The sequence below is a fragment of the Perognathus longimembris genome, chromosome 14 (assembly GCF_023159225.1).
Source record: "Perognathus longimembris pacificus isolate PPM17 chromosome 14, ASM2315922v1, whole genome shotgun sequence".
NCBI lineage: Eukaryota > Metazoa > Chordata > Mammalia > Rodentia > Heteromyidae > Perognathus > Perognathus longimembris.
The window spans coordinates 17274723-17295665 of record NC_063174.1 but is presented as its reverse complement, the minus strand read 5'-3'; the positions used below and the strand labels follow the sequence as shown (position 1 = coordinate 17295665).

General features: G+C 38.3%; 1 protein-coding gene and 2 long non-coding RNA genes across 3 annotated transcripts in view; 2 read left to right on the top strand and 1 right to left on the bottom strand.

Annotated features, from left to right (window-relative positions):
* Positions 1 to 516: 516 nt before the first annotated feature.
* On the top strand, positions 517 to 19978 carry LOC125362930. The gene is made up of 3 exons (XR_007213154.1): positions 517 to 527; positions 11646 to 11651; positions 19236 to 19978. It is a non-coding gene; the product is annotated as an uncharacterized LOC125362930 (long non-coding RNA).
* Positions 4651 to 20943, bottom strand: part of Togaram1 (TOG array regulator of axonemal microtubules 1) — a 67571-nt gene continuing 51278 nt past the window's right edge. The window contains 6 exon segments of the mRNA XM_048361874.1: positions 4651 to 5793; positions 6439 to 6525; positions 11277 to 11496; positions 12338 to 12527; positions 15572 to 15690; positions 17032 to 17158. Coding sequence (XP_048217831.1) covers positions 5528 to 5793; positions 6439 to 6525; positions 11277 to 11496; positions 12338 to 12527; positions 15572 to 15690; positions 17032 to 17158 — 1009 coding nt within the window. The 3' untranslated portion in view covers positions 4651 to 5527.
* On the top strand, positions 7630 to 10739 carry LOC125362928. The gene is made up of 3 exons (XR_007213152.1): positions 7630 to 7830; positions 9204 to 9386; positions 9607 to 10739. It is a non-coding gene; the product is annotated as an uncharacterized LOC125362928 (long non-coding RNA).

Here is a 20943-nt window from a genome sequence, read left to right as displayed (position 1 = left end):
GCCTTAAATCTTCATCAATAAAAAAGATTATCTCTGAGATCCCATCTCCTCTATAACCACCTGCCTGTTTCAATTTCATTAAATGTTTTTCCTCTTTCATCTGGCTTTCTACATTTCTCAAGCCAGTGCTATTGCCGAGTCTTTTGCTTAAAAACTTGCAATTTTCTTTTACTATTTATAAAGTTCTAAGCTGCTAGCATGGATGAGGTCTTTGATAGCCTTTCCCTTTGCCTAAAGTGAAAACCTAAGTAGTTATTTTAAAATTGACTGGGCTTATCTGCTTTTTTTTTTTTTTTTTTTTTGGCCAGTCCTGGGCCTTGGACTCAGGGCCTGAGCACTGTCCCTGGCTTCCTTTTGCTCAAGGCTAGCACTCTGCCACTTGAGCCACAGCGCCACTTCTGGCCGTTTTCTGTATATGTGGTGCTGGGGAATTGAACCCAGGGCCTCATGTATCCGAGGCAAGCTCTCTTGCCACTAGGCCATATCCCCAGCCCCTATCTGCTTTTTTTGAGACAGGATCTTGCTATGTAGTTCAGGCTGGCCTTGAACTACTCCTCTTTTCTCAGCTTCTTAACTACTGGGATTATAGGTATGCACCAGTCTTGGCCCTTTAAAAGCATATTAAAGCCACCATACTCATCTTTTCCTTACCACCTTCTCCAGTGTTTTATTTCAGTTAATGATATCAACATTTACCAGTCACAGTATTAAAAAAGTAACATGAGCATATTCAGGTCTCCCACCTCCCCTTAAAAGGGGGGCCTGGGAGTGTGGCTTATTGGTAGAGTGCTTGCCTAGCATGCATGAAGCCATGGGTTCTATTCCTCAGTACCACATAAGCAGAAAAAGAAGTGGTACTGTGACTCAAGTGGTAGAGTGCTAGTCTTGAGCAAAAGAAGCTCAGGAACAGTGCCTACACCCTGAGTTCAAGCCCCATGATTGGCAAAAAATAAAACAAAACAAAAACATCAAAACAATCCAAGTGCCAGTGACTTACATTTGGTATCCTAGCTACTCAGGAGGCTGAGTTAGCCAGAGCAGAAAAGTGAGAGTCCCCCCGCCAGCCCCTCCCCCCTTATAGTGCTTGAACTGAGGGCCTAAGTGTTGTCCTTGAGCCTCTTTGTGCTCAAGGCTAGCACTCTACCACTTGAACCACTGCTCCACTTCCAGGTTTTGAGTGATTAATTGGAAATAAGTCTTATAGCGACTTTTCTGGCTGCACTGGCTTAGAACCATGATCCTCAGATCTCAGGCCCCTGAGTAGCTAGGATTACAGGCTTGAGCCACTGGTGCCAGCAGGTTTTTTGTTTGTTTGTTAATTAATTAATTAATTAATTAATTTTGGCCAGTCCTAGGCCATGAACTCAGGGCCTGAGCACTGTCCCTGGCTTCTTCCCGCTCAAGGCTAGCACTCTGCCACTTGAGCCACAGCGCCTCTTCTGGCTGTTTTCTGTATATGTGGTGCTGAGGAATCGAACCCAGGCCCTCATGTATACGAGGCAAGCACTCTTGCCACTAGGCCATATTCCCAGCTTGTTTGTTTGTTTTTTAACATCTTACCCTTTTCTACAACTCTATAGAGCTTCTAATGTTTTCTAATGTCTTTGGCTGCTGTTTTAGGAGCATGGGTCCTGAGGAAAGAACTCTGGGTCTCACAGATGATAAGGGACCACTTGATCACTGACCTCCACCCCACCTGCATTTCTGGAACTGTGATTTCTTTTTTATATTTCTACACGACTTCCAAAGAAATAGAACAATGTTATTCTGCTGCTATTTGAATCTAAACTGAAAGAACACTTTTAACTACTATTTTATAATTACAAATATTTTATCTTCCATATCTAAATATATTAACTATCAATCCAGCTATCAGAATACCTCTTATATGCATACTTTCAATTTTTGGATGTGCATGTGCCAGTACTGGGCTTGAACTCCAGGCCTCATGTTCTTGTTTGGCTTTTTCATTCAAGCTGGGGCTCTATCACTTGAGCCCCATCTCCACCTCCAGCTTTTTGCTGGTTAATTGGAGATGAAGCATTATTTGTCTGCCAAGGGTGGCTGAATCTCAATGCTCATCTCAGCCTCCTAAGGAGCTAGGACTATAGATGCCAGCTACCAACACTCAAAAGAATACTTTCAATTCGTACGGTTTCTCTAGAGTTTAGACTTCTATTATTTACAGTCTTGTAGGCTGAGTCCTGGTTACATAACACTATACTCCTTATTGAAATGATGTAAACACAATTTTGACAATATATTGCATAGGCAAACACTATAAATGGACCTCTCAGGAACATTCATGAAATCCACTTACACCATGATCAGGGAGTGGTGCTTCCTGACTAATTTCACTGCTTTTGCTTTTCCCCCCCTGTTCCATCCAAAAATTCCCATTACTGGTTGATTTTTCAAAAATGTGCCTCCACCCTTGAAAAGACTGCTTCCTATCTCCAGAATTTCAAATTTGTACAGCAGTCTTCATAAAAATCTAAATTGCTAAATCTGCAATTTATCTTAATACCACAAAGTGTATCTCAACTGTGCTTCCCAAAGACAATGCAACAGATTCTATACTATAACAATTCTATACTTTTGAGGTACTAAAGGCCAAGTCTTAAGCTTGGGTCTCTGTTACAGTAATGGTTTACGTATAAAAAAAAAAACCAGGAGTAAGACTTGTGGCAAAAATGTTCATGTTAGTAGTGATTATACTGTTTTTTTCAAATGAAAATTTCAAATTACTAAAGAGTAATTAATCTTACATATATGAACTAAGGTTGTCTTTTGCCTTTAACCCTTACCTTCAATATTCAGTGACCAAAGCAAATTTAGCCATCTCAAGTTTGATGATACGAAGGCAGTGGTCATAAGTAGTAAAAATTGGGATCTGTTTCTGTTCCTTCAATAATGTACATCAAAAAGACTGGTGCACAATTTAATGGTAGCTCAGAGAGGTAACATCATAAATGTCTAAGCCAGGTGTTGTCAAACTGTGCCACATGTCTGTTTTACTATATCCTCAATTAAGAATGCTTTGAGATTTGTGTGTGTGTGTGTGTGTGTGTGTGTGTGTGTGTTCATGTCAGTCCAGGGGCTTGAACTCCTGAGGTTTTTCTGGCTCAAGGCTAGCACTCTACCACTTTGAGCCACAACTCCAATTCTAGCTTTTTGCATACATAATTGGAAAAAAATAAAAACCTGACACTTTGCTGGCACCAGTGGCTCAAGCCTGTAATCCTAGCTACTCAGGGGCCTGAGATCTGAGGATCATGGTTCTAAGCCAGTGCAGCCAGAAAAGTCCCTATAAGACTTTTATTTCCAATTAACCATTCAAAATCTGGAAGTGGAGCAGTGGTTCAAGTGGTAGAGTGCTAGCCTTGAGCACAAAGAGGCTCAAGGACAACACTTAGGCCCTCAGTTCAAGCACTATAAGGGGGGAGGGGCTGGCGGGGGTACTCTCACTTTTCTGCTCTGGCTAACTCAGCCTCCTGAGTAGCTAGGATACCAAATGTAAGTCACTGGCACTTGGATTGTTTTGATGTTTTTGTTTTGTTTTATTTTTTGCCAATCATGGGGCTTGAACTCAGGGTGTAGGCACTGTTCCTGAGCTTCTTTTGCTCAAGACTAGCACTCTACCACTTGAGTCACAGTACCACTTCTTTTTCTGCTTATGTGGTACTGAGGAATAGAACCCATGGCTTCGTGCATGCTAGGCAAGCACTCTACCAATAAGCCACACTCCCAGCACCCCCTTTTAAGGGGAGGGGAGGGGGGGAGACCTGAATGTGCTATAATTTCTCTGTTGCTTACAATGTCAAAAAATGCTTAATTTATGGTCCTAAAGAGTCTGCTAATTCCAAATCCAAATTATAGGACTATAGCTTATCCTATGTCAGCTAGAGGACAAAATATACTTAGAAGAAATATGAGATGAGATGTTTTGAACATTTATAATTATAAAATAATAGTTAAAAGTGTTTGTTCTTTCAGTTTAGATTCAAATAGCAGCAGAATAACATTTTTCTATTTCTTTGGAAGTTGTGTAGAAATATAAAAAGGAAATCACAGTTTCAGAAATGCAGGTGGGGTGGAGGTCAGTGATCAAGTGGTCCCTTATCATCTGTGAGACCCAGAGTTCTTTCCTCAGGACCCATCCTCCTAAAACAGCAGCCAAAGACATTAGAAAACTGGTTAGTAACATAGAAGCTCTATAGAGTTGTAGAAAGGATAAGATGTTAAAGATCATCTAATCCAGCCCTCAGATGTTAGAAATGAGGCCCACACTTGCTGAAGGTTGCACAGTTATTGGTCAATAGTCTATCAAAGAGAGGAAATGAAAGTAATAGTTCTATAATGTTTTGGTCCGTCTTGGGGCTTGAACTCTGCACACTTTCCTTGCGCTCTTCAGCTCAAAAGTGGCACTGTACCACTTGAGCCACAGTGCCCTTATGGTGTCTGGTGGTTAATTGGAGATAAGAGGCTTACAGGGACTTTTATGTCTGGGCTGGCTTTGAACAATAATCCTCAGATCTCAGGCCCCTGAGTAGTTACTATTATAGGCATGAGCCACTGGTGCCCAGCTTACAATGTCTTCTTATTTTAACCTATATGCAAATTAGAAAAACAGGACACCTGTCACACATCTACAGAAATAAATCCTTTTATTTTTTAACATTGCTTTTCTTCTTTAAGATGCATACAGTACTTGTAAGCCCAAGAATTCTGAGAAAAACTATAGAAGACCTGGCACTATTTTTGAGAATTACACAACTGGGCAGGAAAATAACACCTTTATAAATGTCAGGACATACATAAATAAAATTTAGTGTTTGTACACAAAAATAGGAAAAGTTACATTCAATACGTTTTCTTAAACATGTATATAAATGTTTAATGTTTTCTAAAACTTTGGTCATCATGCTTTATTATAACTTGTTAAATTTCACAATTATGCAGATGATTAAACCTAAAAGGTTAGCAAATATATCACGTGAACATAGCAGCCATAGCAAGCTAATACTGCATAATCATATTAGCGGACTGATTCAGAAATACATGTTATTCACAAATAGTACACAAAACTTAGTCTGTGGTAACATAGTTCAATGACTTTTCTTTCACTTCATAAAACAAGGCTGAAGTAATGAGACATAGCAGAACACAATTGCATAATAAAAAGTATATTTTTAATTACAAATCTAATTGTACATATCAGACAATAAATTGTTTCTATAGAATAGTGCAAATGAGAAGGACTCTTCTCAAAAAATATTAAAATTGTTCCATGTGCCTCAGATTTCATGACTATTACGTGCTATTAATTATCAGGAGTTTTGTGTGATAGGTACTGGTAGTCTCTTGTTAGACATGTGTGTACCCACTCCCCAGCTGCAAATAAAAATAGCCATTAACTTAACTTACTACATGTGAAGTGCAGGCACTCAAAATGTAACTTTTCAAAAAAGTTTCATTTGTTATCATGTAAACTGTTGTATTCATTATACTATATCCCACCAGAGATTCATAATTCATGCAAAATGGTCATTTCAAGCAATTCCTCTAAACTCTTTTTAATATGTGGTGGTTGAGATGCAGCTTGACTTAATAGATTCTGACCCATCTGGGCAAAAAGTGCTTTTGATAGCTTCGCTGTGGCTGCACGTATGTTTCCTCCTGCTCCAGGAAGAGAGCCACTGTTGGTCATGTTCCCTAAGAGGTGCCATAAAACCACCAGCACTTTCTGTTCCGTAGCATGAGGCTTCCTTGGATAAAGTTCCATAACAATATCTGAAACACAAAAAAATGGTTAACTGTGAGGTTTTTTTTAAAAATGAATTCAGTCTGCTAACTCAAACGACCTTAAAATATGCCAAGCTTTATTTCTATGCTATTTATCCTATAAGTTAGGCTTCTTAAAAGAAAGGCAGAAACTGTCTTCCTGAAGACTGAGACCTTCACATGTTGGAATTCCATATATAACAATTAGTTCAAGCAAAAGTGATAAAGACAGAAATCAAAACTAAAATTAATCTTGACATTTTTCAAATTTGGGTAAAAAATTGTATACACTTTTAATTCATGGACTGGAACAACATTCCTCTAAGCAGAGCAATATTTTATTTTAACATCTTTTTAATTATTTCTGTATTACTTCTCCTGATGAGGAGGCTGAACTCTTCTTTCCTTTCTCCATTCCTCCTTCCCATTACCCCTTATTTAATTCTTTCCTGGCTCTCCTTCTCAACTTAAAATTTTGCTGTTCTGGAGATAAAATCTAAACTACTTGGAGGAAAAAGTCCTAAAAGGTCTGTGGATCACTGTACAATTTATTTCTACTACTGCATTGTAGCTATCCTAAAATCAAAATGAAATATCCACCAATTTATCCTTAGTTAATAATTTCTTTAGAATATACAATTTAAGGGTATTTACCAGCAAGTTTTTCTGTCATATCTTGCTTTGCTTTCCCATTTAAAAATTGAGCTTTTGTGCAAAATGGCTGTAGAAGTACGTAATTGTCTAAATAAAAAGAACAACAAAGACACAAGTTTATTGAGAATGTTGAAAGGGGGACTTTGATCAAGATACACTGTTTTCATAAACTGCTTTGTTGAATGGCAACTTCTCTGTACAACTACTTAAAAATATTTGTTTTGGTGGGTCATGGGGTTTGAACTCTGGGACTGGGCGCTGTCTCTGAGCTCTTCAACTCAAGGGTAGCACTCTACCACTTGAGCCACAGTACCACTTCTAGTTTTCTGGTCGTTAACTGCATAAGAGTCTCCCAGACTTTCCTGCTCAGGCTGGCTTTGAACCATGATCCTCAGACCTCAGCCTCATGAATAGCTAGGATTACAAGGCCTGAGCCACTGGTGTCTGGCAAACAATAGATATATTTTTAAATAGTAAGATATCATGGCATTTGGAAACAAATTCATTTCTAGAATGCACTTAACTTTAAATCTACATAAGCACTCTTTAAAACTCTTACAACTTTAAGAGTCATACTCTTAGAGTAAATAAGAATTAAAAAAAAAATCAGTCTGGGAATGTGGGTCAAAAAGCCTAGCAAGCAGGAGACCCTGAGTTAGAACCCCAGTCCACCAAAATAAATAAATAAATAAATAAACCTTACATAGGTAATAACCTGAATTAACTAGGTTAGTGTAGCTGTTTTAAAGTACATTCATATTTCAAGTCATGATATTGTATGCCATTTATGCCATTTCAGTCCATTTAAATAAACTAATGAATGAATAAAACTCTTAAATCTGTTATATTATTAGATATTAATATATTAACTATAATACCAAGTATAATAAGGTTTTCTGTGCTTTTAATTTCTCTCAAAACTCAGAATATGGCTGGGGATATGGCCTAGTGGCAAGAGTGCTTGCCTCGCATACATGAAGCCCTGGGTTCAATTCCCCAGCACCACATATATAGAAAACGGCCAGAAGTGGCACTGTGGCAGAGTGCTAGCCTTGAGCAAAAGGAAGCCAGGGACAGTGCTCAGGCCCTGAGTTCACGGCCCAGGACTGGCCAAAACAACAACAACAACAACAACAACAACAACAACAAAAAACTCAGAATAGTACATATTCTTTGCAGAGATAAACTAGGATTTACCTTTTCAAAGTATGTTCAAAGAAATGAGACTGGGATTTACTTCAAAGTAGTTTGGTGGAAAAAGGGAACACTGGGTAGAAATATAAATTTAACAAGCTTGGCCATGGATTTACGATTAATAATGAGTTATTAATGGGTTACATTTAATGGCTGTCTCAGAGTTCTGTGTGTGTGTGTGTGTATGTGTGTGTGTGTGTGTGTGTGTGTGAGAGAGAGAGAGAGAGAGAGAGAGAGAGAGAGAGAGAGGTGATACTTACCACCAAAACAATAAAAATCTCTGCTATGAACTTACGGGAGGACCTGAGTCAGGATATTCAGTACATTTGGCAATGGGAACCACAATTTCCAAGATGAAAGAAAACAAAGAGGAAGTGAAAATGAGAAAGGGAAAGAAGGAAAGGAAAAGACAGGGAGGGGAGAGGAGAGGAGGGAAGGCCAGATCTCACAAAGCACTGAAAGATCTAGCATGGCTGAGACGTGGCCTTAGCAGTAGAGCACTCGCCTGACATGCATGAAGCCCTGGGTTCGACTCCTCAGCACCACATACACAGAAAAGGCCAGAAGTGGTGTTGTGGCTCAAGTGGTAGAGTGCTAGCCTTGAGCAAAAAGAAGCCAGGGACAGTGTTTAGGCCCTGAGTTCAAGCCCCAGGACTGGCAAAAAAAAAAAAAAAATCTATCATATAGAGAAAAATAAATACAATAGGGCTGGGGATATGGCCTAGTGGCAAGAGTGCCTGTCTCATATACATGAGGCCCTGGGTTCGATTCCCCAGCACCACATATACAGAAAATGGCCAGAAGTGGCGCAGTGGCTCAAGTGGCAGAGTGCTAGCCTTGAGCAAAAAGAAGCCAGGGACAGTGCTCAGGCCCTGAGTCCAAGCCCCAGGACTGGCCAAAAAAACAAAAAACAAACAAAAATAAATACAATACTGCTTATCATCTAGGCATTTTATTCCAAATGATAATACAGGTTTTGTTTTGTTGTTTTTTTTTTTTTTTGGCCAGTCCTGGGCCTTGGACTCAGGGCCTGAGCACTGTCCCTGGCTTCTTCCCGCTCAAGGCTAGCACTCTGCCACTTGAGCCACAGCGCCGCTTCTGGCCGTTTTCTGTATATGTGGTGCTGGGGAATCGGACCTAGGGCCTCGTGTATCCGAGGCAGGCACTCTTGCCACTAGGCTATATCCCCAGCCCCTGTTTTTTTTTTTTTGGCCAGTCCTGGGCCTTGGACTCAGGGCCTGAGCACTGTCCCTGGCTTCCTTTTTGCTCAAGGCTAGCACTCTGCCACTTGAGCCACAGCGCCACTTCTGGCCGTTTTCTGTATATGTGGTGCTGGGGAATCGAACCCAGGGCCTCATGTATACGAGGCGAGCTCTCTCGCCACTAGGCCATATCCCCAGCCCCGATAATACAGGTTTATAAAAGCACAAATTATAGCTTTAGGGGGATAGTTTTTACCTTTTCTGACTTTAAGAATTGAATTTTAAAACAACAAAAAGATTCACAGAAAATTGTAAAGACAATACAAAGAGGTCCTGTGCACCCAAAGGTTACATCTTACGTAATTATAGTACAAGAGCAAAACAAAGAATGAATGTGTACAGTTCTATATCATGTAGGTAGTTTGTGCAAACAAATGCTTCTTACCATAGCATCTTCCTAAGGTTAGCACTACAGTTAAACTATGCTAGCTTTCTGATACTGTAGCAAAATACCTAAAAAAAAAAGTCTATTTAAGAGGAGAAAGGATTTATGTGGATGATTCTTTTTTCTTTTTATTTTTTTGGCCAGTCCTGGGCCTTGAACTCAGAGCCTGTGCACTGTCCCTGGCTTTTTGCTCAAGGCTAGCACTCTACCACTTGAGCCACAGCGCCACTTCTGGCCGTTTTCTATATATGTGGTGCTGAGGAATCAAATCCAGGGCTTCATGTATAGAGGTAAGCACTCTTGCCACTAGGCCATATTCCTAGCCAGGTGGATGATTCTTTCAGAGGTTTCTGCCATCGTTTTTTGGCTCTGATTCTTTTAAGGCTGTGACAGCAAATGCATGTTATGGAATGTGTAGTGGAAGAAACTGTTCACCACAAAGCAAAGTAAAGAAGAAGAGCTGGCGTTGTGACATTCTTCCACTAAGGCCCGCCTTTTAGAGGCTGAGCACATCCAATAATGCCATGAGCTGGGGATCAAGCCATTAATACAGGTGCATTTGAGAGACATTTAAGATCCAAATTATGCAAACACCTATGTTCATTTCCCCATCACCATTAAAACTTGACAACGACTAACAACTTTATAATCTCAGTAACTTTGTCATCTCAAGGATATTTCATGTATTGATGTGTAGGGGACATGACCATTTCAAATTGGCTTTTTTTCAGTAGTTGAATGCTTCTTAGTAACAAGTAGATTATACAGGATATATCATGGTTTCTTTAATCATTTACCACTTCAATGAATAACATCTGGCTTGTTTCCAGTTTTGTAAGCATTATAAATAAAGCTGCATGTATGGAAATATCATTCACTTTGTACAATTAATAAATGTTGATAAAAATAAAATTTAAAAATGAATGAATTTTCTGTGAATAATTGTATACAGGTTCTTGTATGGACTTAAGTTTTCTTTTATTTCTGATCATTTCCTAGCACTACAACTAGTAGCTTATATGTTAAGTATTTATTTACTTTGTAAAGAAAATGTCACACTATTTTCCAGTGTGGCCTTTTTATTTACTAGAAATGTATGAAATTGTCTCTACAATCTAGTAGCACATGGTATTATCTTCTTGATTTTAGCTACTGTGATATTTCTGTAATGATGATATATATCCTCCTCAGTAAAATGTTTGTTCATGTCTTTTGCCTGTTTTCTAATTGGATGATTTTTTTTCCTTTCTTTCTGTTGGTGGTACTGGTAATTTAGAACACAGGTCTTTATGTGCTCAATCATTTGAACCATGCTACTAGACTTTTTTGCTTTTAGATATGTTTTTAAGTCTCATCCTTTATGCCTGGCTGGCTTTAGATAACAATCCGCTTACCTATGTCCCTTTATAGCTGGGATATACTCCCAGCCTTGAATTAACTTGTTTTGATGCTGAAATATCAGAGTTTGTGTGTGTGTGTGTGTGTGTGTGTGTGTGTGTGTGTGTATATACATATATATGTATATATATATATACATACTAGGTATGAGGTCTTTGTTTGACACATGGTTTACAAATATTTTCTCTCAGTTGGTAGTTCTTTGCATAATAGGATCTTTTGCAGGTTAACTTAAAAACCTTAACTAAAGCCAAATGCTTTTAGCATCATGCATAAAGTTTCACTAGATCAGGCTCCCAAAGATTTGCCCATGTTCCATTTTAAAAGTATTACTGTCATATTTTACATCTAAATCTATGATCCAGTTTGTGTATGATCCAGATTGAGATTGATGTAAGAAAAATGAATTAAAACTTAAAGTGAGAATAAAATCAGTTTAATAGGACAAAATTTAGTGACTAAAAATAATTTTAAATACTACTTCAAAAAATAAAAAAAATTGAATTAAATAAAAAAGATGAATAATTGTAATACCAGCATTATAGAAATATGTAAAAAGTATGAAGTATGTAGAAAGTCCAACTAATAAGATTTCTTACCTACGTGCTGACTTAGTGCTTGAATAACATTTGTAGCAGCAGTATAGATGCCGAGATTCTTAGAATTCAGATTGTTATCCACTATTGCTGGAATTAGCATGTTGATTATAGGAGATAGGTTGTCTCTAAGTAAAGGAATCATTTTATGCATTGTTTCTAGAGCCACCAGATTTACTTTACTATTGGAATCATGAAGTCGAGATTTAAAAGCATCAAAGATCTGAAAGTGAATTGGAAAATTATTTAACTTAAAATGTCTATAGTTGTTATATTTAAATTCTCTTGCCATTTCATAGTATTTTCCCTACTTATTATGTATTTTCCATTGTGGGGCTTGAGCTAGGGACTAGGGTGCTGTCCTTGAACAAGGGGGTAGTGCTCTACCACGTTGAGCCACAGATCCACTTCCAGTTTTCTGGTGATTAGTCGGAGATTAGAGTCCCTTGGACTTTCCTGTGGGCTTGCTTTGAACTGCATTCCTTAGATCTTAGCCTCATGAGTAGATAGGATTATAGGCATGAGCCACCAGCACCAGCTACTTTATTCTATTTAAGCTAATATATATATATATATATATATATATAACATCTTATTTATCCAGGAATTAGACAATAAGAACTTTCTAAAAATTTGTTAAACTTAAATGTGGAATATATTTACAGCAAAAAGATGGCTTTGTCCCAGAAGACATAAAAAATTAAGGTTGTAAATGTAGATCAGTAGGCAGATGACTGACATTACAAATATAATAAATATTCCATTTCCTACAAGGTATGAGTTAGCTAGCTCTAAGAACCTAAAAAAGTTTCCATTTTTGTCTCTGTAAGTATACACATTTTATGGTAGACAAGACTTAATTTCAGTTTTGATTTGATAGAAAAATTAGAGATGAAACTTCACCGTTTTTTTTTCCTTTTACCATGTGAATGATCAAATCCTGAGGCTGAGAAGTATACTACCACTGAACTTATATCTTCAGTCCCTCAGAGTTAAATTTTATACCAGTGAACTTATTATGGACCATAAGTTTTAAATAAAAATTAATTTTGGCTGGTCCTTACCTTTACAATGTTTCCAGCAACAAGCTCTTGGTTATTTTCAGTATCTGATAAAAGCTGCTTAATCCCATTAATACGATCACGAAAGTCTTTTGCATTTAATAAACCTGTAATGACTTTAACATACTCAGCACTTTCTAAGGAATTGCGAGGAACTGATTTTCTGGGGACTTCACGAACTTCGGTTACTTCTCTACAGTGAAAGAGAGGTAAATTTCATTTCATTTTAACTTTCCTATAATAATCACAAATATAATTTTTTAAGTTACTATTATAAATTCATTTAAAAAACATGAAATAATCTAACATGCAGCCGCATTATATGTGTTAGGGATCCTGCATGATTTCTTCTAAGCGTGGTGATTTCTGGGAGAACTCACAATCTAGTTTTACTCCTGGATAAGTTTTTTTGTTTGTTTGTTTGTTTGTTTTTTGCCAGTTTTGGGGCTTGAACTCAGGGTCTGGCATTGTCCCTGGCTTCTTTTTGCTCAAGGATAGCACTCTAGCACTTGAGCCACAGCGCCACTTCTGGCCTTTTTATATGCGGTGCTGAGGAACCGAACCCAGGACTTCATGCATGCTGGGCGAGCACTCGACCACTAGGCCACATTCGCAGCCCTTCTGGATAAGATTTAATACAGGGGGCTGGGGATATGGCCTAGTGGCAAGAGAGCTTGCCTCCCATACATGAAGTCCTAGGTTCGATTCCCCAGCACCACATATACAGAAAACGGCCAGAAGGGGCGCTGTGGCTCAAGTAGCAGAGTGCTAGCCTTGAGCAAAAAGAAGCCAGGGACAGTGCTCAAGCCCTGAGTCCAAGCCCCAGGACTGGAAAAAATAAATAAATAAAAATACACTTTCTAAAAAAAAAGATTTAATACAGCTGGATTTGAAGCAAAATCAGTAGGAGGAAAGTCATATGCATCTATGTCTAGAAGAATCCAGATGCTAGATTTCAAGGGTCCTTTCCCAGTAAACATAAAAAAACATCCAATTCCTTCAGCAGTGTGTACAATAACATGTATGGAATGCTATCTTCCACAGAACCTTACCAAAGACTGTTCCTTGGGATTTTTATTAAGGGCTGTTCAGGTAGACACTGTCTGCTTAGGATAAAACAAAATTCCAGACTCCCAGAAGACGTCCCAATAATTAGAGAGAGGTAAGAGTCTTCTGGAAATTCGAGTTTCCAATGCAAAGCAATGACTTACTTTTCAGGCAGGTCTTTTTTTTTTTTTTTTTTTTTTTTTTCTGGCCAGTCCTGGGCCTTGGACTCAGGGCCTGCCAGGGACAGCCCTGGCTTCTTTTTGCTCAAGGCTAGCACTATGCCACTTGAGCCACAGCGCCACTTCTGGCTGTTTTCTATATATGTGATACTGGGGAATTGAACCCAGGGCTTCAAGGCGAGCACTCTTGCCACTAGGCCATATCCCCAGCCTTAGGCAGGTCTTTTTAAGTATAGTAACTACAACTTTTTTTCTACTGACTTGAATCTCTTGTGCAATTTTTTTTTTTGTCAGTTATGGGCCTTGAACTCTGGGCCTGGGAGCTGTCCCTAAGCTCCTTCAGCTCAAAGCTAGCACTCTACCAGTTAAGCCACAGCACCATGTCTGCCTTTTCCTGTGTATGTGGTACTGAGGAATTGAACCCAGGGCTTCATGCATGTGAGGCAAACACTCTACTACTAAGCCACATACCCAGCCCTCCATTTACCTTTTTTTTTTCTTTGCTAGTCCCAACACTTGAATTCAGGGCCTGGGCACTGTCCCTGATCTTCTTTTGCTTAAGGCTAGCACTCTACCATTTGAGACACAGGGCCACTCTGGCCTTTTTTGTTTATGTGGTGCTAAGCTTGAAGGACTCTACCACTAGGCCACATTCCCAGCCTCCATTTACTTTTTAAAATTATTCTCCCTCACTTTCTCTTCTCTGTTGTCTTAATATCTAATTCATAGCATCTGTCTTTCGGTATTCAGTTTTAAATATTTTCTGTAGTCCTTTTCTGTAATCTTTCCCCATTTATGTTTTCTTTCTACCTACAAGTTGAACTTGTTTACTCATTTTCTTCCAATATTCCTCCATCCCTAGCCCTTCCTCATTACCTACAGTCTTAACTGGTAACTGAATTGCCTGACCATTATTTGTTTTTGTTTTGTATTAGCTGTTTTATGTTTTTGTTTGTGTTTACTATCCAGTTTTCTTTATTTCTCCTTTTTCAACCTTTGCAATTACCTCAATTGCCTAATTACACCTCAATCCACTTTCTCTTTAATCACTCCTATCACAATTAGTTTTACACCCTTTCCTTCCATATATAACCAAATACTTAGTATTATTCACAAGTATCATCCCTGCTGTCTCCTTCCTGTTACCACCATGGTTTAACTAAGATCTCCCTAGATCACAAAGATACATCTTTTCTTCTAGTGGTAACGACTAGCCTTGACTACAGGTTGTCACAAACATGAGGTTGTGGTTTATCAATTGCAATCTTTTGTAGTTAAGTTTCTACACCCTGAGTGGAGAAGAGCATTAAAACTATTTGACAACTCACAAGGTGCTGGTGGCTCACACCTGTATTTGTAGCAACTCTGGGGCTGAAATCTGAGGATCACTGTTGGAAGCCAACAGGGAAATCTGTCAGACTCTTCTCTCCAATTAATCACCAAAAAGCTAGAAGTAGTACTGTGGCTCAAAGTGATAGAGCACTAACTAGCCATGAACACAAAAGTTCAGGGACAGTGCACAATTCCTGAGATCAAGCCCCAGCACCGATACATACACACCTCCAATTTAGTAATAGGAAAATACGATACAACCTTGCCATCACCCACTCATAAGTAATCTAGACATCAACTGAAAGGACATAAGAGATTAAAATCTCCAACAAAAATAGGCCAAAAATACATAAACTGCAGTGAAAAAAATCACTAAGAAAATGAATAAACAAGGTAATATGCCACCCTCAAAAGCCAAGGACTCCACAATAAAGGACATAAGAGGAATATTCACTTTGTGAACAAGTTTAGTAACACAAAAAAGCATGTGCATGTGTAAGCATGTTACTAGGAATACATAATTGCCTTATTAAACCCAATTACCTCACATTTTCTAGATCCTTATCAAACTTTTAAAACCATATTAAATTTTGATAAACAGTCTAGAATGTTTCATATAAACAATCATCAGCGATTACTATTAATTTCTGTAATAGTAAGGACTATCAAATGATCTTACCTTTCAGCTGAATTGAAAGACTCTCTAGAAACAGATGAAGATCTTGTGTTTCCAACACTGCCTGTATGAGATCTTCTTCCTTTTGCTGATGGAGTATCTAGTGGTAACTCTCCCAGACCCTGTAAGTATAAAGACAGGCAGTGTATGAAGTCTTCGAAGTAATAGTGAAAAGCTTACCCAATAATAATTTTCAAAGAAGCTAAAACAATATGGGTTAAGCTTTTAATAATTATTAAAGGATATTTTTCCTTTAGATGAAATGTAGGGCCTTTCACATGATAGACAAATACTTTACTGCTGATCTATATTCCAGCCCCATAACTATTCTTCTTAAAACTTAAGAGTCATTATAAAAAACATGAACATACTTTATGGAAATTCATTTATTTCTATGTGATAGTAGGAATATGACAATAAATATTTAGATAGTTACTTTTTGTATGGGTGTGTATAATAATCCTGTGGCTTCAACTAAAACCTTATGCTATACTTGAGCTTTTTCCTCAAGGCTAACACTCTACCATTTGAGTCACAATTCCACTTCTGGCTTTTTACTGGTTAATTGGAGGTAAGGGTCTCATGGACTTTCCTGCCTAGACTGGCTTCTAACTGAGAATCTCAAGTCTTAGCCACATCTGTAGCTAGGATTATAAATGTTAGTGGCACTGGGCTTGAAGTAGCTACTTTAAGGAGTATATGAACATACTTTAAAAAAAGCTTAAAAGGCAGAAAAATCTCATGAACATCTATAACCATATATCTTCCTAATATACTTTCATAAATGAATCCTTAGCTCAAGGTCATAAAAAAGAAATGACATAAATTACAACAGAAAAATTCTATATTAAGTTAAACACATTTTCCTTTTTTTTTGGCTGGTCTAGGGGCTTGAATTCAGGGCCTGGGAACTGTTTCTAGCTCAAGTCTAGTACTCTACCACTTAAGCCACGGTGCCACTTGCTTTTTCTGTTCAACACTTTTCAAAAAAAACAAAGATGTCTAAGGGTTATATTTCACTTGCTGTTCTCCAAGTCTCTTACTTCGTAACTATTACTGAACCTTTATTAACCACAAGAACAAATAACACACAAGGCCTGTCTTCAAGGAGCTTCCTATAAATGTTCTGAGTTCTAATGGTAAAAGAGACAAAGAAAACCAAAGGAGAGACTAGGTATAGTTGACACCACTACATCAGAGTTGATATTCAAGTCTTACAATTCCAAAAGAGCAAATGACATGTTACCATACCTTAGGTATAAAAGCTCATAAACAACATTTAATTTGAAGCCTAACACTATGTCTGTTAACTTCGTGCAGTAGATGCATGAAATGCTAGTGTAGATCTATTTTAAGTGATTAGCAAAAAAAAAAAAAGATTCAAGATAATTTCTGCTCTGTACTTTAATTAGAAAATAAACTGTTTTTTCAAGTTTTGTGTAAAATAAATGTGATTAGCATACCTTTTGCCGCAAGTTTTTAACAGATTCCTTAATATATGGTAAATCTTTAGATGGGACATACTTTTCAAGCATTTTTTCAAAGTTAGGATGACACATCATGAGGAAAAGCATCTTTCGACCATAATACCTATGGGTAGTTAAGAAATATGTAAATAATTTTACATATATTAACAAACTCAGTTTTTGTCCTTAGATGTATTTTTTCCTACAAGAAATGAAGTGTAAAATAAAATAGAAAACAGAGGGGCTGGGGATATGGCCTAGTGGCAAGAGTGCTTGCCTCATATACATGAGGCCCTGGGTTCAATTCCCCAGCACCACATATACAGAAAATGGCCAGAAGTGGCGCTGTGGCTCAAGTGGCAGAGTGCTAGCCTTGAGCAAAAAGAAGCCAGGGACAGTGCTCAGGCCCTGAGTCCAAGCCCAGGACTGGCAAAAAAAATAAGATAAAATAAAAATAAAGATGTTTGGCTAAGTGAGTTCTATGATATTAAAAAAAAATAGAAAACAGAAAATGAAATAGAAAATAAACATCAAGATTACGATCCTTATCTTATGTCACTGAAATGTGGTTTCAGTAAATGCACTAGAGAACATAAGACACCAGGATCTATATTTAAGGCTGGCATTTAGCACAACTGTGAGGTAGGCATTTCTCATCATCCTTGGCTCCTTACCCATTGGACTTTAGCTGCAAAGCTACTGTCCAGGTGTTCCGACCCCAAACCATCCCTATGTCCTCTTCTTTATGAACCCTTCCCCTTCATCTTTTTCTTCTGCACTAGTCAAAACTGACCTGGATCCTAATTCTTCAAAGTCCTATTCTCTTCTAGCTACTTAAAATACATGCAAGGCTAGATGATAAACTATGCTTGATATGTTATTAAATTATGAAATAATTTCCAAAGTAGGTTATTTTGTTTCACTTAGACTCAAGAATAATTCTCTTAGGGTAACACCTAAACCCAAAATATCACTGTAATGGTAGAAATTTACAAAATATGGAAGTGAGCCAACTGGCCAGTGGCTCCCACTTATAATCCTAGCTACTCAGGAGGCTGAGATCTGAAGATCATGGTTCAAAGCCAGCCGGGGCAGGAAAGTCCTTGAGACTCTTATGTCCAACTAAACACTAGAAAATGGAATTTGAGCTGTAGCTCAAAGGGGCAGAGTGCTAGCCTTGAGCACAAAAACTTAAGGACAGCTCTTAAGCCCTGAATTCAAGCCCTGTAATCAACAACAACAACAACAAAAAATAATACCTTTGCTTAAAAAGTGGAATATATGAAGCCTAGCTTTGGTGGCTCATGCCTGTAATCTTAAGCTACTAAGGAGGCTGAGATCTGAGGACTGCAGTTTGAAGCCAGTCTGGGTGGGAAAGTCTGTGAGCCTCTTATCTCCAATTAACTACCCAAAAGAGCTGAAAGTAGTGCTGTGGCTCATGGCTCATGTGGTAGAGCATAAGCCTTAAGCACAAAGAGTTTCAGGTACAGCGCCCAGGACCTGAGTGCAGGGCCCACAACCAAAAAGTAAAAAATAAAAAAATTTGGAATCTATGGGATCAGAATGAGAAGACAGGCTCTTAAAGAAAGCAGGTAAATATAATAAATCTACAGAAAGGCTGTCAATTTCAGAAGACAAACACCAGTTCTCTTCACACCCAGAGTAACTTCTATAGCTAAGCAGTTATGGTTTCAAGTACAATACTAATTTTTAGCTAAGAATATTAAGGATTGTGGATTTACCATGAGGTTCAACAGTATAGAAATGGCTAAAACAAGCCAACAATAGGTTGCAAAATATAAAAATCTCCTTGGGAGGTAAACACATGGGTTTTATCCTCAGGATGGGAAAAAGAAAGAGGAATTAAAAAAAAAAGAGTTAGAAAATATGCACATAAAACAACTATTAAGAATCTGTTTTCTTTTTCTTAGCTGATGATCTAATGCTCAATTATTTTTTTTTTTTTGGCCAGTCCTGAGGCTTGGACTCAGGGCCTGAGCACTGTCCCTGGCTTCTTTTTGCTCAAGGCTAGCACTCTGCCACTTGAGCCACAGCGCCACTTCTGGCCGTTTTCTGTATATGTGGTGCTGGGGAATTGAACCCAGGGCCTCATGTATATGAGGCAAGCACTCTTGCCACTAGGCCATATCCCCAGCCCCCGGGGTTTTTTTTTTTTTTTTTGACACAGAGTCTATATACAGTAAGTTACCCTTGAACACACAATTCTCCTGCCTCTGCCTCCTCAGTGCTGGGATCACAGGCATGCACAGTCATGCTTGGTAGTTCTTATTTTTTGAACAGTGATGTCTTAAATGTATTCCCATAGATGAATCCCTGGAATTTGTGAATATCACACTCATATGCACCTAATTAAATATCCTTAAAAACATAAGGCTTCCTATGACTGGTTTCAGAAGAAGTCTGAGAGATTATATGTATGAAGAGAACTCGACCTAATGTTGCTAGCTTAAAGATGGGAATGGCAGCATGGGAAACAACACAAGTGACCTTCAGGAGTGAAGAGCTGACAGCCAGCCAATGATCAGGAACCTTCATCTTATAAGTGCATGAAACTGAATTCTGCCAAGAGCTTGTATAAGCTTAGAAAGAAATTTTCCCATTCTCTGCTGGACTCCAGTAGAGTCCAGCCCTAACATGACCTTAATTTTGATCTTATAAAGCAAGGAACTCAGTTGAGTCATATCAAACATCTGACCTAATGAACTTTAAGTTAAATAATTTGTTGCCTTCAGCTAGTACATTTGTGGTAATTTCTTCTATTTGTTTTTGGTATAATGAGTCTTCCACAAGATTAATGCTAGCTACCTAAAGTAATGGATACCTTTGTCTTAAAACATGAAAAATTTTATAGTTGTCTTCTGTCTTTACAAACTCAGAATCCTTTCTTTAAATTATCCTCATATACTATTGCCTTTAAAATTTTACATTTTGTATTAGTCTTTCTTTCTTTTCTTTTCTTTGTTATGGGGCTTGAACTCAGGGCCTGGGAAATATCCCTGAACCGCTTTGTGCTCAAGGCTAGCACACTACCACTTAAGCCACAGCACCGGCTTTGAACCAGGATCCTCAGGTATCAGCTTCCTGAGTAGTTAGGATTACAGGTAGGCCACTGGTGCCCAGCTATATTAGATACTATTGATTATGTGGTCCAACCTTCCTAATTTTACAGATAGGGAAACAGATGAACAAAATTTAAGTCATGTGCTTGATAACAGTCCAGAAAATTAGGAATTTAACCTAGGCCTCTGACTAAATCTGTCACTATTAAGAATTATGTTAACACACACTAATTTTCTTTTCTTTCTTTCTTTTTGGGGTGCTAGTACTGGGACAGGATCTCAGGGCTTGGGTACTGTAACTGACTTTTTTTGCTCAAGGCAAAAAAACAGCTCAACTTCTGATTTTTTGTTGCTCAACTGGACATGAGAGTCTCTCATACTTTCTTGTATGTACTGGCTTTGAACCTTGGCCCTCAGATCTCATACTCCTACGGAGCTAGGATTACAGGCATGAACCATTGGTGCCCAACGTATTTTTCACTCTGCCACTTGAGCCACAGCACCGCTTCTGGCGGTTTTCTGTATATGTGGTGCTGGGGAATCGAACCTAGGGCCTCGTGTATCCGAGGCAGGCACTCTTGCCACTAGGCCATATCCCCAGCCCCTGTTTTTTTTTTTTAATATAATAGCTTGGAAAACATCATATCCCCCTAAACGTATTACCTTACATTTGCCCACAAGAAGTTCTTCCGTCACTTTCGGGCCCACTCATATAGTCTTCTATCACTTTCATGAAGTTCATTCCTGTGACTTCTGGCATCTAACTACCCAGAAGCATGTAGTGTTTGGGGAATTCACTCTCCAGTCCCTTCAAGACCATTTACAAGTT